Genomic DNA, 18,847 nt, shown 5'->3' with positions numbered 1-18,847 from the left:
ATAGTAGAAACACAATGTCAAGCTGACTAAAAAGAATAATAAAAAAATAAAAAAATGGTGAAACTCACCTCTTTGTTAATATAACCATCTCTGTTAATGTCATAGAGGTTGAAAGTCCACTGGAGCTTTTCTGTGACGGAGCCCCTCAGCAGGATGGACAGAGCTGTCACAAAGTCCTGATGAAGGAAGAATCAAACGGTAGGAAACCAGACGAAACAGCAGGTAAATGTGTTTGGGGGCAGACAGTACAAAGAAAATTGACCTAACCTCAAACTTTATGGATCCTGTGTGTCCTGTATCAAATGCATTGAACAGGTAGTGCGCATAAGTGCTGGCATCTGCAGTAACAGAGAAAAGAATCAAGTTCTCCTTGTTCTCCATGTTAAATGTACTTTTTTTTGTCCGATACGTGGAAGGATAAAGATGCATTTTATCTCAACATTTTTCAACTGCTGTCCTGCAGTCTTCCTCAGAAAAGTTAGCAACTTTCATCAGGTCGCTATCAGCAGTTTGTAATGGGTGTGTCCAAGTGACCAAACCTTCAAACCACCTTCAGCAAAATGCTCTCAAGCGTCCACTTCCAATTAAAAGTCTCCGAAAACGGATGTTAACATGAGTTTGTAGGATCATTTTTAGGCTCAATGTACAAAACGAACGTCCATTAAACGGACAGATATGCCCATTTTCATAGACTTTTCCTTGAAAGAGGTCACTTGAACGTGCGTTCCAGATGGCGGTGTGAACATTACTTCACAGTTTATTGTGGCGCATCTTGGCAGATGTTCTGAGGAAGACTACAGGTCAGAAGGTGAAACACGTGAAGGTTAACTACAGGATTTATCCGTCCACTTGTCTGACAAAAGAAAAAAAACAGAAAGGTTATATTGCAGGTCAAGGCAAAGACAAGAAAATCCCACTAACACATTATGTTTACCTCCATGTGGGAAGAACTGTGAGTATATTTGCTTGAAGGTGTCCTCATTCACAGCACCACTCGGACACTCCTGGAGAGACAGAAAACATAGAAAGACGATGAGGAAAAACAGCAAGAAGATCTGATGAAGAGTTCAGAAGATTACATTAGATTCAAACTATTGTAGTGGTGACTGTTACAAAATGTTATGCTTGTCACAAACTTTCATGAACATTTCTGACCAATTTTCTTTTAGTGTTTGTCTTGTCTTCACTTTGCCACATGACCTGTCAGGGGTTGCCTACAGTCAATCAGTTGAACTGATTTGCACACAGGGTTTGGTAGAGAGTTTTTACGCCCAGATTCCCTTCCTGACACAACCCTGGTGGTGACCGGCATTATCGCGATTATTTCATGCAATTTCAATTGTGCGTGCTTACTTTAATTGAGGTTTCCGATTTTTTTAAATAAACCTACTTTAGTGGGTTTTTTTCCTTTCTTTTTCTTACTTTCTAAACCAGTTTGGATTGGGAAATCCGGATTTTGAAGTGAGAATGACAGACCAGATGTACCAAATATTTTCCGTTTTGCATCATGAATGAATAAAATTCACAACAAAGATAAAGTTTTAGCATCTATAACAGCAGCAATTGTTCCTTAAATGAGTAATTATTGCTGGATGAAGAAAAACATGTGGTATTACTATACTCACTTGAGGGACAATCCTGCAGAAAATAATAAACTGTTTCCTATACTTATATCCTTTAATATTTTTGGATTCTTGTTGTTTAGTTGTGTTTTTGTTTTCTTTATCTTCTCCTTCTGTTGCAGTAACTAACTAATTTATTTTTTGCTATAAGAGACTTGTGCCTGTTTACTGCTCAGTGTTGAAATGACTAACATCTTCTTATAAAAATTGTTGAAGGGATTGGAAGTTCATCCTGTTCTTTCCTTGTTGCAGTCACTAACATTTCTCTTTTATCTTTTAAACAAAAGTTTTTAAAAACAATTTTGTGTTTGCATGCTTCCTGTTTTCTCAAATCTGCAACTGATGTTCCAGATTTGAGTTTTTTTTTGTAACGTGTCTTTTTCCTTTCCTCTTACACTCCAATGGCAGATGGTCGCTGAGTCTCACTGACTGAATCTGATGGAAGTTTCTTCCTAATTTTCCATTTAGAAGGAGATTTCCTCTCCTCTGTCGCCCTTTACTTGCTCAGTGTGGGGATCATATCAAAAACTCTCTCTTATTGTTTACATATTTAGTCTAATACTACAGTCAAGACAAATTTAAAGTAAACGGCTCAACTGGATTAAAAAAATTGTAAATAATCTCTCAGTTTGAGTGCTCTCACTTTTTGCATCATGTTTTGAGACAACCTCAGCATTAAAACAGGTGTTTTAGAAATAAGATTAGATAATTCTGACTTGTACAGCTTTTATAGGTTAGTAAATAACAAATGAATAGTCTCTTACATTCTTGAAGCCTCTGTAGAGAACTTGGAGCTCCCTTTTATTAAAGTTGGTCTGCGCTTCCAGTTTGTCCAGGCCTTCTGGTCGATGGCAGACTACAGTCATCTCGAAGTCATCGTCAGCATTATCTAAAAAGAAAAAAAAAAGGGAAGAAAAATGTATTAAAATGAATGACATAAAAGATACACCAAAAAGTATAATGAACAAAATACTTTTTTTTAGTATAGCTTTTACGCCGTTTTAACGTGTCCACATGTTTAGCTTGATTTTATATATTTTATTAATTATTTATGTTGATTTTACTTATGGGGTGTGTATGTGTGTTGGGTTTTTATTTATTTTACACTATGTTTGCTTTTTTAACTACTGTGTTTTTAAATCTTACAATTATTTATTTTATTATGGAAAGCACCTTGAGATGCTTTGTAACAGCAAAAGTGCTATAGACAAATTAAGTTGAATTTGAATAAGAAAAGGGGGACAGATGAAGGTGTGGAGCGTTAGAGGTCGGATGAGCAGCTCCATCATTAACAAGGCATTCCTCTCATCGCTGCAGGGGAGGGGAAAAGGGACACATCCTTGACTCAGGCTCACACTTTCAGAACCTGGAGTGTGCATTAAACAGTGAAGTCAAACAGCCGCCATCTATTGAGCCATCCTTCCATCATTCAAGTGACATCATACTGTTAATTACCTGCACACAATTCAAACGAAGCACTGGTTTAAATTCAGAATATAATGAAGTGATTATCTTAAATAGTAACAAGCTGGAAGACAACAGATAAATAATGGTGTTTTATATTTATACAAGTATCAGACATATTTGCCAGCTGAGTTCCATTAAATTGGACTGCGTGATGGTCGACTGCAGTTTCCTCACTCTTCTCAACGTTGTTGTTCAAATTAATCTGAAAGTGAAACGATCAGCAACACGACACAAAGACCAGAGTGTAAAGTTCACACTGTCCTGTGCAATGGATACTTTGAAACATGAGCAATTTAAAAGGGAGACACTTTTATCTGTGTGGCAAAACCCATTAGTGCTTTGTTAGGCCTCATTACACCAGCGCCTCCTCGGTTCTGTCCTTTCAGTGAATCACCAGGTCAAACTTGATGTTTTACTGCGCAGCTTGACTTTGCTGTTATAATATTGGTCAGAATCTTTTTCAGGTTTAATGCAGTGTTTTATTGTACATTTTATTCTGAATAACAACATATAAAAATTATAATAATGTACAAAAAATGTGCTTGAATGTCTCTGCTTGTCTTCTGGTATGATTAAACTAACAGCTGCTTTAGAGTACAATCATGGAAATGCTTTCAAATTCTGTTTATACACACCAGTCAACAGTAAAAAATAAATAAATAAAACACACATTATGCATACATGGCAAACACACCAAACTACAAAAGGTGAGACTTATACTCCAGCAGTATCTGTGTGAAGTCTCTGAGGATACAGAGAAGCAGAAATCCTGATCACGGCTGAGTAGAAGGTCCTATATCAAAAACATCACACTTTTTAAAGACGTACAAGAAAGAATTTTCTCCAAGCAGCTTTTATTAAAAGGTACTCCAAAACACTTATAAATCAGAATAATTATTGTAAAATTTAGTCAGTCTGAGAAATGGAATTGAATGCATCTCAGAACAAGATGTCTTGTGCTCGAAGGGCTAACTTTACAAAATAAAATGATGGTGAATGGTCACTCTATTACTGGTCACTTTTAAAACTAACAGCTCTTTTCCCCACGCAGTTCATTATTTTGTAGACTGAAATGATAAAGACTCACCCTTAACAGTGATGACTCCCAGCAGGTGCAGCATTTTGACAGCCAAACAGCCCAACAAAACAATGACTATAGTCTGCAAAGTGTTCTCGCTCTGCTCCTCTCCCTCCATAGCAGTTGTTTCTTCTATTACTCTGGATTAGTTGTCCTTCTGGTCACCTTTTCTGCCTATTTTAAATATTATACTGCTTTCAAAAGCAGACCTTTGTCAAAACACAGTCAGTGATCGTCTCCTCAAACAGCTCCCCTCTTTCATGGTTCTAAACACTGAACGTCCTGCTTCTTCCAAATGTGAGACCTGCACCCATCTGTGCTTCTTCATCTCTTTTTATCCCCCCATCTCATCACCCCCTCAGGCATGTCTCTTGTGTCCTGACCTCTTCCTGATCCCACTAACTCATTTGTGTCTTTCTCTGCATCCTTCACAACCTTGTTGGGTTACAATCTCTGTCTGGGACAGGGGTTCAGTTCAATGGCCTCCTCCAAGAACTCTGCAATATGATAAACTCACCTTCTTTTTGTTCAAAAGTATACATTTGGGAGCGTTTATCAGCACTTAATAGGCTCACATATATGCAATGCACTCACCTCTAAAACCAGAAAGTTAAATTCAAGCCTTTTGATGAAACTTTACATCATAAACATCACTTTTATGTATATTCATAGCTGCAGCTATGAAACATTTTGAAAAGTAATTACAATCACTATAAACTGAGGTGTAAATGTAGCACATTAATGTTTACAAAAAAACTCGTGTTGGTTTAAGCTTGAAGACATCATTTCCAGCAGGTGGCAGCAGAAACCAGCACAGACAGGTGATTACTAACAACATGTCCCCAACAAAAGACAGTAACCTGTTGACCAAATGTAAACCAATCCCTTCATTTATAGATATATGGGTCTAAGCTTGTAACCTTGGAAACAGAACAAAGGAGGAAAATAATCATAAAAAACAATTTATAAGCAGATTATTAAGTAAAATTTTTCTAAAAGTGACAAAAAAGCAGGAACATTAACAAGATCATTAAAATACCAAAAAGAGCATGGAACATCTTAATTAGCTATTCATTTCTAGAAGACTGTCTTAAAGCCTTTCAGTTATGAGGTGAGATGAGAATTATTTGACTAATTTATGAGTAGCCTCGGGGGAGAAGCGACTGTTCCTCTGTAAACTCGATAGTAGAACGTAAAAAAGACAAGCAGATCATTAACAGGTCCACCTTGCCCATTGATAATAAGGAACGGAGAAACTACAGTCAAGCATGCTTCTGCACAGACATGCTTCATAAATGCTGCAAGTTTCATCTCCAGTGCTGATTTCTACAAGTATCATTCAGATGTTGTTTTTTTCCTCTTTGCTTTCCTGTTAGGACCAAGCTTAAGATGTGCATGGATAAGTTCTGTTCCTTTAAAAAAAATCAAGGGATGCTTTAAAGACTGGAAATCTGGAATATGTACGGTGCAGAGTAAAACCTTCACAAGAGATTTATGTTCAATGTTTCCTCAAGTCATTTGCTCTTTTTTCCATTATTGCTCATAAGGGGATGAAGATATCTCACACATCTGTCTACTACCATAAAAGAAACACCCTCTATCAGCATTGACAATAACAACAGATTTTTGGAGATGTATTGTAGTAGCAGTGGAAAATGATATTACAATAAAACGAATAATCTTCCTCTTGCTAATAGTGCTGCCACACGCGTGAAGCTTTAATACAAAGAGAGCTGTGATTGCCAAGCAAACTCCAGTGCATCCCCTGAACTACAGACTACAGGGGGCTCCGTTGCATCATGAGGTTTCCCACAGAGATGTAAATTGCAAGTCTGTTTTATTTACCGTTGTGGAATTAAGCAGCGGTGCTGAGGACAATTTAATTTAGGGAAGAGTAGCATGTAATCTAATTTCCCAGATATTTATAAGAGGCTCATTTGTGTAAATGTCACTTGATGAGGTTGATTAAGTATTTATATGTAGCGTTTATTCAAGTGAGCAGCTGTACTTACTTAGTTTCAGTTTTGATAACTCGCACAATATTCCTGGAGTTGCTGGTCAAAGTAAACCTCTTTTGTCTTTGTCATAGGCCCAGTATTAAGATTTACAGTATGCGACAGCCATACTTATATGAATCATTAATCAGATATTTCTGCATCATATCCTTAATTTAATTTACTTCTGATCGAATTCATTATTAACGCCCATAGTAAAAATATACAGCTTTAAAATTGATGTGTTTTATATCTTAGAAGCTTAATCAAACCAGCCGTTGTTGTTTAATACAGATCCTTCTCCTTTTGTTTATTCTATTTGAGAGGTTTAATTTGTTTTTACTTAGCCACAAGATGGAGCTGCAACGTGTTTATCAAGGTGAAACGTGACTGGTTTCTTTATGATGGATAGAGGTATTCCACAAAATGACTAATGCAATGCTTGACAGCATCTGAAATGGGTGGATTTGACAGTGCACACTTGACATGATCTATGCTGGGCTTGAAGCTGCAGACTTGCTAGAGATCTTGTTTGAGCCCTCAGAGAAATGTAGGCCCTGTGGTTGCTTTCCTCATGGAGAGAACAACATATTTGACCTGATTTACTTTAAAAAAGACGTGAGATATTAAATGTAATAAGTCTGCTTAATATTGTTGTTAAAGTTTTAAAAATGTTCTATTTGCATCATCATAAAGTAAAGGCATTTCTGACAGTGCAGTCAGAATTCCCTTTAATTAGTTCCGGTCTGATCTGGAATGATCCGTTTTCGCTTTGCAGGAGAAGACAAATTTAAGGCACCACCAAACCCCCCCTGGGTTATTACATTTAAGATGAATTATTATGGCAAAAATGAAGATGAATAAAAGATGCAAAGAAATCAGTAATGTGGTGCAGATGTTGGCCTAACAGATTCTGTCTGAACTCAAAATGTGTTTGCATCTTCTAAAACAAACCGCAACAACAAAAAATACCCTCTTGGACAAGACAAGTGATGAAACAAGAGTGAAAATCCAAAAAGGCGTTTGAAATGAGGAGACTGTTACAGAGGATTTTAAAACATCCACTAATCTATTTTCTAAACCTGCTGCATCCCTACTATCTGTCCCAGCTGCTGTTGGGCAATGGCAGGGTACAGAAGTTACTCTGTCGCAGTCACCAGGACTTTGCAGTAAGGCAAGAACGCTAAACACTATGCCACCATGAAACCCAGTTTCAAAACCCTTGATGGTTATTAACTAAATTAATACACATCATAAACAAGTATTTTTAATTTTACATTTCTGTTAGCATGGATAAATTTGATATTTAGGCAACAACTAATACTACTAAACCTGTGTTGTTTGACCACATTTCTATTATATATTCTAGTTTTTTAGTCATCAGGGAATACAACTTCTATGAAAGTTAATACTTCTGGTTAACAAGCCATGTTATGTTTTAAAACAGTACACTATTACAAAACTAACCTGACTTAAAATTATTCTTGTTCTTGAATGACACTGTGGTAGAGCTTCTGTGTGTAAAAAATTAGAATGATGATGTCACAGAAAGCAGGGATGAAGAAGGAGGAGAATTTGAAGCTCGTAGGACCAAAAGTCCACAACTACAGAGTGTGATGGAAAGTGGTCATGAGGAGAAGGTGAAGGAAGGTTTCGGATGAGATGTGTAACTAAAAAGTATCAGCAAGAATGAAAGGAAGGTGTGGAAAACTGTGGTGAGAGCAGTCATCTTGTTGGTTTAGAGAGACAGTGAAGCTGAGAAAGAAACATGAGGCAGCGCTGGAGTTAGCAGAGGTGAGTGATGATGATGGATAGGATCATAAATGAATACATCAGAGGAACAGATCATGTTAGATGTTTTGGAAATAAATGCAGGGAAGGAAACTGAGATGGGTTGGACACTTTAAGAGGAGGAACAGAAATTGTGTGCATAAAAGGTAAGGTGGGATCTATCAAAAAAAGAGGCTTAGGAAGGCCAAAAATAGGTTCATGGTTGTAGAGAAGGAAGAAATGAGGTTAGCAGGTGGGAACAAGTAGGATTTAGAGAATAGAGTTAGATGGAGGCAAACGATTTTCGGTGGTGACCTCCAAAGCAAACCCTGGTCTTCCAGAGCCACCACCCTGCTTGTTTTCCAGCTCTGCCATCCCAGTTTGCTCCTGATTAGCTGGCTGAGGCAATCCCACATCCTTACTGACTGAACACACCTAAACTAGGTATTCAGCATCAAGCAGTTGAACGGAGAGCTGGAAAAAAAAAAAGCAGGGTTGTGGCTCTGTAGGACCAAGGTCGGCCAGACCTGCCCTAAAGAAAGCAGACAAAAAACAAAGAAAACTGCTGCAGATTTTGCACAAATGCTGGCTTCTTGCACACAAACAAATATTTGTTAGCTCACACTAGAAGCTGGGGGATTACTTTGTTGGCAGAAGAAGGAAACTGGGAGCACAGCGCTGAACATTTTTATTTTTCTATTTCCTGTTTTTTCTCACAGCAATTTTGCAAACCATTAGCAGCTGGATCTAATAGTTTTACATTCTCTAATTTGCCTTTAAATTAGCTTTTGTGTGACACTTTGGGCCTTGAGCAGTTGCAGTCTAAACAAATCATCTCAGCTCCTTGAAAGTAACCGCTCCATGACTGATGAATGGCGAGACTGGAGTCCCAAGACTGCCTCTACCTTTGAAAAGAGAGTGGCTCACTGTAGTGTGACAGCTGGCTGCATTAAAGGAGATGAAATGAACTGTTTGTCTGTTTTCATGGCTCAAGGCCCAAATAGTTGCACAAAGGCTTAATGGAAAAGGCAAATTAGAAAGAGTAAACCATTAGGAAAAGCCTAATTGCAAATAGGATTTGAATATAGCGAGGAAAAGAAATTGAAAACAAACAGAAAACCCTAAACATGCATTTCTTTTGGACAATGTCAATTTCCAGTACTTATTCCTCTTTAAAAAATGTTTTTCCTAATAGTTTAAAAAAAACATGCAATATTTTTATAACTGGTAAATATGAAAGAAAACTTTGTGGTAAGCATTTTCATCTTTACCACAAAAAGATAAGTCAGTAGATGTTTTGCTTTTCTTAGTAAGCGTGATTCTTCACAACTCCAATGCTTCTTACTATTGGTTTGGATGGCAGGAAGAAATCTGGAGATTTCTCTTTTTAGCCTCTCCTCATTTTATCTGTTGTATTGTAAAATTTAATAGCTTAGAATTTTCAGTGTTTTTTACCACTTCTCTTCATCTTCACCATATTTTCCCTTCTTCTGTTTCCAGCTTAATCCTCCTTCCTGTCTCAATTTCATATCTTCTTTTTTTTCCACTGCCAAACTCCCAAGTGAACCACTCAACACTCCCGCTTTTCCTCTTCATACTGTGTCTTGTAATCCTTGCCCAAGAGTAGAATTTGCATAATCTGAATTATCATAAACTCATCCTGGCAGCAATGGAGCGGGGTCTGTCTTCCAGCTCACTCTTGTAGAAAAATTGCTGCTTCACTGGCCTAGAGTTTGAAGCAGCCCCTACGATGAATAAAAGTTCAAAGTTTCTACAGAAAATAAATGTTTGTTGTAAATTAGGTACATCCTGGACGTTTAAAATCCCATTCTAATCATCTTTTGATCTGTTGTAACAGCATTCCCAGTGATCTTTTAATTATGATTATGATTATGCCATTTTTAGGCAAAATAAAAAATTTGTGTCATTTTCTAGGACAAAGTTTGTGCAGAGTAGAAGAAGTTCATCAGAAATTCACCTCCGAGTTGTGGGCAGGACTGCTGGTGCCCACTAAACCTGCCCTGACATCCCATCATCCCTTTGTTCACACTAACTCTCACTAGCTTACAGCCCCTCACAACCCCAGTCAAACATTACAGGCGCAACAACAATGATAAGCAATGTCGAAGCTATCTAGTCGTACAGTTTTGAGTCAGATGCCAGCTCGGATAAGGAAAATAAAGATCTACGTGGATCTATCTGTTTGCAGGTTGATTCATCCGATTGGAGCAGAGCTGAGAGCTTGTGGCCTGCCAATTGTAGCTCCTACGTCACATTTACAAGCTTTTATCAATGGCATTTTTTATCTGCTCCAGATTTATAACAATTTAATTAAAGAAATATTCAAATACATAATTTTAAGCTAAATCATTTTATATATGTTCTCCATCACGACAAATGTCACAAGAACATGTTAAAAACACCAAAAACAGGAAGAGTTTTTAAGCACTGTGCTGTGAAGCTCCCATTCCTGACATATAGTCAAAGGCAGTGATCAGTTCATTAGTGGTTCACTGAAAGGCCTGTCATACCGTCATCTTGCGTACTACACATCCACAACCCGTGGAGGATAAATAAAGAGCTGAGGTCGTTTCTGAGCATTTCTTAGCACTTCTGTGTGTTAGGACTGTATGTGTGATGTTTGAGCACTCGAGCACAGATTATTTATTCCCAGAGCAGCGTACCAACACAGATTTTTGAGTAAATATATGTCTGGAATCTGCACAAAAGCAAACACACAAACTGAAGAACACACTATTGGATGATGATGACAGATAAAAGCAGCCAATGAGCGAAAGAACCAGAGGCATCAAAGAACCAGAGGAGAGGAGTTTTTGTGAGGAGGCCTCCAGGAGCAGACACAGGGGGCAACATGTGAAGGAGAAAGTGGAGGAAGTAAGATGAAGAAAAAACAAGCGTGAAGAACAGACAGAAAGGGAGGGGGGTGGAGAGAAGCTAGAGGCAGAAGAGAAAGAAACACTGGAGAGTAGAGAAGATCGAAAAAAAAGTGTTGAAAACATGACTTTAAAGAAGCTGAGGGAGGAAAGCAGAGTGACAGATAAGAAAAAGAGGGAAAATAAGGATTGCAGCAACATGGCTATAAGGACTTAAGCAAGGAAGGCAATGGAAGAGACGAAAAATTCATCAGGGAGTGAATGTGGAGGCCCCCACCGCCACTCCTGTCTGGAAATAGACATGAGTGGATCAACAGAAAGAAAATCTAGCAAATAAGTCAACAAGTGGAAGCAAATAACAAACAAAGTGAACTAGCAAGAGGGCTATCATGGACAGAAAATTTTAAGAGAATGGCGGACTATCCTCCTTTCTGTGCACGGCGCTTCTATGCCCGTGCTCCGAGGATCAGTTGTGTAGGAATTTAATCTCCAAAATACTACAGCCAAGCACTGTATCTCTGTCAGCGCCGCTGTCAGTGCCGGCAAGTTATCGGCAACGCTGCAAAAATACTGCTTACATTTACAGCCGCACTAATCCAGCATGCACCCAATGCAACGGAGGAGAGTCTGACACGATGGCAGAATCCTAAACAATTGCCATATAGCTTGAGCTTTGCTCCATTCCTCTCATTGTATCACGGGACAATTGTAAGTCTGAAAATAAATCCTGTTTTCTGTGTAAGTCATCTATGAAACCTCGTTTATATTGAACAGGAACACATTTACACCTTGCTAGCTCAGTGCTTTGGTGAACTGAGGAGCTCATAGAATGAGGACTGGGAGGAGCCCATAAAGAATGAGAAATATGTTCTTCCTCTGGGTGTCATTTAGACTGAATGCTGACAACATTCAGCCTCGAGACAAAAGTGACAGTACACTATTAATAGCAAATGTTTTCACACTGTTCTTCATCTTAGTGCACCCTTTCAGTTAAGCAGCCACTTCACTTATTTTTATAATTAGGGATGAAGCAGGAAGAAAATCCCCTAAAGCAACAGGTTTTCCAAACCAAACAGCACTCCGTCACTCCTCCAGACACGCCTGTCTCCCGCTTAGTCTGTCTCCTCCATGTTGCTTTGACTTACTTAGGAATACCCCGATCTCATCAAAACTCCCACCGACCCCTCCCACCCCAAATCAGACATCTTTTGTTGCCATGGCTACCATGCTTCCAAGGTAACAGCAAAACAGAAAAACCAGTGTGTGAGCAGAGTGACAAATACCTTCAACATGTGTGTGTTTACCACGCTTACGTCTCTACGCACGACCAGACAGACAGAGCGCCTCACACAAGCACACACAGCCCTGTTTCTGTGCATCCGTGGGGACTGGGATTCAAAGATGGCAGGCACGTGTACAGGCACACACAGACATGGATAGAAAGGTTCTATCTCTCACTTTCTTTCAGAAAAACAAACAAAAAAATAGGGTCAGATGGATTTCTGTGCTACAACTTTGTGGTGAAGAAACAGTTGCACTTTATTCTGCTTTGGAAACACCTGTTGGTTGTTTTGTCTTTAAACCAGATTTTTTATTATTATTTTAAAGCAGAAACACTAGCAATTATTAATCTTTCTCTGAAGTTTGCATGCGTTGTCCGAGGTGTGAGTTGTCGTATCTCTCAAAACACATAAGTTTCTGTCTGCACATATATAGGCATGCATGCATGTGGCAAACGCATGGTGTTTATCGTTGTATGTTTGTGTGTGTGAGCAATCCCTCACCCCTGGATGGCCTCCTCTGCTTGGTCTGCAATGTCAGCGTGCCCACCACAGCCCCCATGTTTGCCACTGTCGTCGTGGAAACAAGTGTGTCTGGATGCTGAAGTCTGTCTGTCTATGTCACACGCGATGACGACTAGAACGTGCACACACTCTCCTCTGCCCTCTTTCCTTCTCTCATCCTCTTCTCCTTTCTGTCAATGGCTGCTCTCGCCAGAAACTCTCTCGTTCACTCTCCCTTTCATGCTTTCTCACTATGTTTTTTTGCAGAGCTCCTCCTTCCTTTCTCACTCCCTCCCTATCTCTCTCTGCCTCTTTTTTCCCCACACCCCTCCACTCTGCGACTCCCCTCCCTCTCCGTTCTTTGTTTTTTCATCGAGGCTCATTCCCTGCCTCCTTCTTTCCCTTTTTTTCATCACTCTCTGTATATCCATCACCTTTCCAACTGCACAAATAGCTGGAGCAAACCATCATTGAATCAGGGCGAAACTGGCACCACGCTGAATCACTTAAGTATAAATTATCATGCGTGTGAAGAATCAGGAAGACCGCAGCAACACACGTGTCTTGTCATATTTCCAGAATTACACTATTTCCTGTGATGGAGCAGAATAAGAAGAGCAAACATGTGAATGAAAAACTTTTCATTCAGGCAATTAGTACTGCAAAACAAAGATATTTTTCAATAAAAATTCCAAATCAAGCTCATAGAAAATCACGTAAAATATCAAAAAATTACAGATTTACTTAGGGCATATTCAACACGTGTCGCTACATTCACACTGCCCGTGTGCTCAAGCAGCCACTTCCAATGTAAAGTATATGTAAAACCACGAATATGCGTTTTTCTGGCTTCCATGTTCCAAATTCTTGCGTTTACATGTCTTTACACACATTTTGAGACCTTTTTCTGGCTCTACATACAAAATGCACGGCCATTGAATGTGCATTGAAAGTTATCAGGTCAAACGTTGGACTTGGATTTTGAAGTGACGTATGAATGGCGACCCTTTTAATTCAAGGAAATGCCAACCGTTTGATAATTGATCAGGCAGGACGAATTAATAATTGCAGTTTGTCCTGGTCTGGAATAATATGACTCCACGTCTTTCATTTATCGGAATGGAGCTGTGAAAGAAAAAATCTGGAGCAAGGTTCGCCAGATTGGCTTCATATCAACATTTTGCACCAAGCCTCTTCCAGCTGTAGGTGGCGCTAGTAAACAGTAGAAAAAGAGGAAAGAAGAAGCCCTTCCCTGCTCATCCAGTGTGAAGACCTTGGGCTAATTGCACATTTAAAAATGCGTGTTCTCGGATGCTTGTCACATGCCAGTTGTGCAGTTGTGTTCGTGGCTTGATGTGTTACATGATTAGAGGATATCTGAGGCTTTTAATTATGTGGTTTTGTTTCTGTAAACTGTGTGCCTTTTTCCCAAATAACCATCTGTTTTAAACCATCGCCCATCTGTAAATGTGGCAACCACTCCACCAGTGGAGCACTTTCTGTCAGCCAATAACTGCGAACAATGAACAAAGTGTAATTGTTGGGCCACCATACGGAAAGCATCAGCAGAAAAGATGGCGTTTGGCAAGTTAAATATGTGCAGTCTGCTCCTGTGAAAACGTGCTCATGAGCTCTCAAATGTTTTTTTGTTTTTTTTCTCACAACAGCTAGGGAGACAGAATGGACACCAGTAGGGAGTCATCTTTCCACCCTGCCTACACACTTACACAGAGGGAGGAGCACATGTATCAACACATTCAAATTTTGTACATTCACCAACAGGGCAGAGAGAGCGCTTAATCACAGGCTGAGGTGCCTGCGGATGCCAGTGGCATCCAAACAAGGAGATGCCTCATTCTTAGACACACAGCTCAGGGACTTTATGGATATACAGTATAACAAACTTTGACTATTTTCAGCTCACTTCTGCCCTGTTTACCCTCAAATAACATCTACCTATCATTCCATAACTGTGTCTTCAAACATGAAGCCTACGCCAAATACCCTTTCATCATCCCCTGTAAAGTCTCTGTGCTCATATCAGTGCAGCGTTTCCTGCTTGTCCCGTACAAAAACCTCTGAAAAAAATCTTTCTCCATCATTTCAATAACTGTAAAGCACAGAAGAAAATGTTGCTCCGACTGTGTTCTTGTCATTGTAGAATATTGGGACTGACGACTAAAAATTCGCTGCAGGGATGTGAGTGAATGACTGCATGACCCCGGTCACACTTTAAAAGCAGAGAAAGATGAGATTACACATACAAGAAGAGGAAGCAAAAGAAGTGGCACCATAGTGTGGAACGATCTTTTTTAAATGCTGTATTCCACTGCTGCCTTGTAGCTAAAAAGAAATGAGAAAGCTGTAAAGGTGGAGATGGGAACACATTTGGCTGCAAAGAGTGGAGGAGGAGGAGGAGGAAATACACCAGAAAAGCTTCCAGCGGGAGATTAGAGTGCGATGGAGGGAGCGAGGATGAGAGAAAAAAGTGGGTAAGAGCCAGGAGAGTGGGCGAGTGGTACACTGCAAGAAAGAAAATGCAGAGGAAGAGCGAGCAGGACACCTCCTCATCAGCAAACTGGATGAAAGAACAAAGGCACCAAGGCGAACAGACTGGAGAAAAATCCACATCCAAGGATGATGATTAAGATTTGGGTGCAGGGCTGATGATTGAGAGAATCTGCTATGAAAAGTTAAAAGTGCAGATTCAAATGAAAAACAGCTGACATGCAACCCAGAGGCATTACATCCTTTTCTTTTCCCTTTAAAGAAAAAAGAGCATACCTAATAGCGTACATACTTGTCAGTATACAGGAATTCTGCAAGTCCTTAGCTAACAGGTTAACATGTATTTAAAAAAATGGATATCATTCACTGCTCTCTAAGCTATAGGAAGCACATGCTTTGGGTTAACATCCACACTGCATCTCTGTCCCCTTTAACCAAAAATGGAGTAATTAAAAGAGCCCAGCTACAGATTTGTCATAAACTTGAAAAGAATGAAACTGCAAAAGATGAAGTGGCCTGAGAAAATAAGTAGCAAAACCCAAAGATAAATGACTGAATGGAAGAGAAAAAAATAGTATTATTGTAGATCTATTTGTGTGTTGTTTTTACAGATGTACTGCAATAATCTTTATAGTCGCCTGCTAGAATTGTTTACTTGTGTCCATTTTCAGCTTTAACATAAATCCACGAACTCCAGGATACAGCTTATGTCTTAGTCACAACTAGCCTTACAAGTGGATACAGCTTGTCTGCGGGGGAAAAATGGGCACATAGGTGGCCCGGAAAAATTTTTAAGATCGAAGATCACTCAGCGAGCCAGAATAGCGAAAATGTTCATGCACATTTTTTTTCTAAGAGCATGCTGTTGGCGACAAGTTGTAGACAAACCCTCTACAGCATGCAAAGGTAAGTAAGGGTGTGTGTTGTATGGACCTTTCATTTGAAAGGCTTGAGCATATTTGTTTAATTGATTTATGTTGCCATGTCCACGAGTGGCCATGATAGGTTCCAGCAGCCCCGTGACCCCGAAAAGGGACAAAACGGGTTAAGAAAATGAATTAATGTTTCTATGAGGCACAACTCAAATTAATAAATCTTCCAAGAGAAAAAAGAGAAGATAGCTTATGTGCCAAGGGGAGGCAAAGAAATTGAAACTGAATGCATCAGTGACTCAGTTATGATCTCTAATGGCAGCAAAGATGGTCTTGTGTTTAATATGCAAAATTGTATTAAACAAGTCTGATAATGTCCTCACATTTTCTGTTTTTTCCCTCATTTGACCATCCTTTTCTCCTTTTTTCATCCATTGTAACGTGAAAACATATCTCAAAGTATAGAAATACAGGAAGATACATAAAATTTTGGTTTTTTATTTGTGCAGCAGATAATCCTGAACAGACGTTGGACAGGTTCTAATGGCAGTGAGAAGACAATTGCAGAACTATTGTCGACAACATTTTTAAATGGTTCATACGGAGCCCGCCGGGTGCCAGTGGCTAAAAATAAAAAAAATCTGATAAACTGTGCGCACGGAATACTAAACCGTGCGCACGGAATACTAAATTGAGCGCACAGATTAGTAAACCATGCGCTCCATTTAGTATTCCGTGCGCACGGAATACTAAATGGAGCGCACGGATTAATCAATTGTGCTCGTTCTGTTACGCAATCGTGCGCGCATGCAAAGTTATTGCATGTGCATGCCTCTGAGCATAGAAGATAAACTCTTAGCTTCGTGTTTTCAGGGATGTGAGGGTGCTTTGGTACAGTGTGCGCAACGGAGGAAACTTCAGACCGCACTCCGTTTCCCTGTTCTGCTGCGCCGACTCCAGAACCGTGTCCCCCGGGAGATTTGTACTATCTCCAGACCGAGGACGGGCGGAGGAGGCTTTTGGGGGACCAGTCCTGACAAACCGTGCACACAATCATGTGAATTTGTGTTACCATTCAGGTGACAGGTCCAGACAAAATAAAGGCTGAGGGTTATTCCAGTTTAAATCGATCCACGGCTAAATCGCTCATCAGCACGGCTAATGTTGTTAGCATGAATGTTGTATTAACCTATTAACTTAATCGTAAACCTTCTTCCGGGTCGGTTCAGACAGAAAAAGCCCCGGGCGCACGGATTTAAAAAAACTATAAGCGAACATGCACTTAGTAATAATCATAATAATAAAAGCATGTTTAAATGGTCATGTCCCTGTGTCTATCGGAGCTTAGCATTGTTTACATGAAGACTTCTCTTCCTCAATGGATTATCCAGACCAATCACTACCGTAGACGTCATTGGAGAAACGTACAGCCAATCAAATAGTCTGACGTCATCATTAGTCACTTCTATTGTTCGATGGTCTGCGTGCGCACGGAATACTAAATGGTGCGCTTGGTTTACTAATCCGTGCGCTCAATTTAGTATTCCGTGCGCACAGTTTATCAGATTTTTTTTTTATTTTTAACAACTGGCACCCGGCGGGCTCCGTAGGTTCATGTTCTTTAGCCCTGAAAAAAGTTCTCAATCTGCTAGTAAATTAGTGAATAAAGCCCTTTGGAGATCAGCTTACTACTAAGCTTTCAGACAAAAAACAGAAGGACTGCCAAAGGATGTAGCTCAATAAAAATAGCACAGTAATGAGAATGAGCTAATTTACTTAAGAACTGCCAGGTTGCAATTTTGCATCTAAGTTATGTTGTCAGCAACTATAACAAAAGTAAGAATTTTCTTTACTCTTGGAATACTAATATTTTTGGTTTTAATTGTTTCAAAACCATCTCACAAGTTAAACAGATGTATTTTCCATCCATGTCCCCTCAATTATTGTGTAAACATTGATGTTTGTATTCGACGGGTGAATCTTAAGGTATCTTTGTCAATATTCTTTGGACCTGTCTACTGCTTATCTTTGTGATACGAGCTGTTCCCTGCTGCTCTCTGTGGCAACAATGATTTAGCTTTACCAGTTGATTGCAGTGATAATATGGGGAGAGGTATTTGTAACTATTAAACTATTAAAATGCATGTTTTTTTTGTTTTATTGGTTTTTTGCAAAGGACATTTGATTTCCAAAAATAAGAAACTCTAACTGGGAAAAATGGCAAATTCAAAAATTTTAAAACAAGGCACTTTTTTTTTTACAACAGACACCAAATAAATCGTCTTCTAACAATGAACTGACCCCCCTTTTTCCAAAAGGGGGGCACCATCCAGTATGCCAGTCCCAAGTCTGGGTGCACACAGAGGGTTGCGTCAGGAGGAGCATCCAACGTTAAACCAAACCAAATCAGCCATGCACCTGAACCTCCATACTGAATTGGTCATTGACCTGTGTTAAGATGGAGGCAAATGATCTGCTGTTGTAACCCCTAAGGAAGCAGTCAAAAAAGAGAAAACATCCAACCCTTATTTAAATAATTACTTGTTTGTTATGAATATTTTTATGATAAACGTGGAGTTTAAAACCAACTATTCAGGTCAGTGTAAACCAGTTTAAAAATCTAAAAAAAACGTTGTTTTTAGCATGCCTGTGTTGAGAAACTCAAGGCATAAATTCATAATTACTTCTATTGAAGTGTTCATAAAAATTTTAATACATGCAGCCCCTCTGACTTGGATAATTAGAGTAACTAACAGGAATGCTCATTGCTGAATTCTTGCCTAATTTTCCAATTGACATCCAAAGAAAGAACACTTTGACCTAAATCAAAGCAGTTTTCAGAGTTGCATTGCTGCAGA

At 39.3% G+C, this 18,847-nt stretch overlaps 1 protein-coding gene across 3 annotated transcripts in view; it reads right to left on the bottom strand.

The window, feature by feature from the left end:
- The window catches only part of kcnip1a (Kv channel interacting protein 1 a), a 36,467-nt gene that overhangs the window by 2,152 nt on the left and 15,468 nt on the right, over positions 1 to 18,847 (bottom strand). For 2 of the 3 annotated variants that reach the window (XM_020706556.3, XM_004073250.4), the window contains exons 2-5: positions 2,387 to 2,511; positions 935 to 1,004; positions 268 to 338; positions 69 to 176 (exon numbers count right to left, since the gene is read on the bottom strand). In XM_020706556.3, the coding sequence (XP_020562215.1) occupies positions 69 to 176; positions 268 to 338; positions 935 to 1,004; positions 2,387 to 2,511 (374 nt within the window). Of the gene's footprint in view, positions 1 to 68; positions 177 to 267; positions 339 to 934; positions 1,005 to 2,386; positions 2,512 to 12,609; positions 12,917 to 18,847 lie in introns of those variants that run through there. The other variant, XM_011480124.4, reaches the window with a different exon arrangement.

This window comes from Oryzias latipes, chromosome 10, assembly GCF_053564925.1.
Source record: "Oryzias latipes strain Hd-rR chromosome 10, Olatipes_Hd-rR_3.1".
NCBI classification, from domain to species: Eukaryota; Metazoa; Chordata; class Actinopteri; order Beloniformes; family Adrianichthyidae; genus Oryzias; species Oryzias latipes.
The sequence above is the reverse complement of the archived record's forward strand: the minus strand, read 5'-3'. Positions and strand labels throughout refer to the sequence as shown.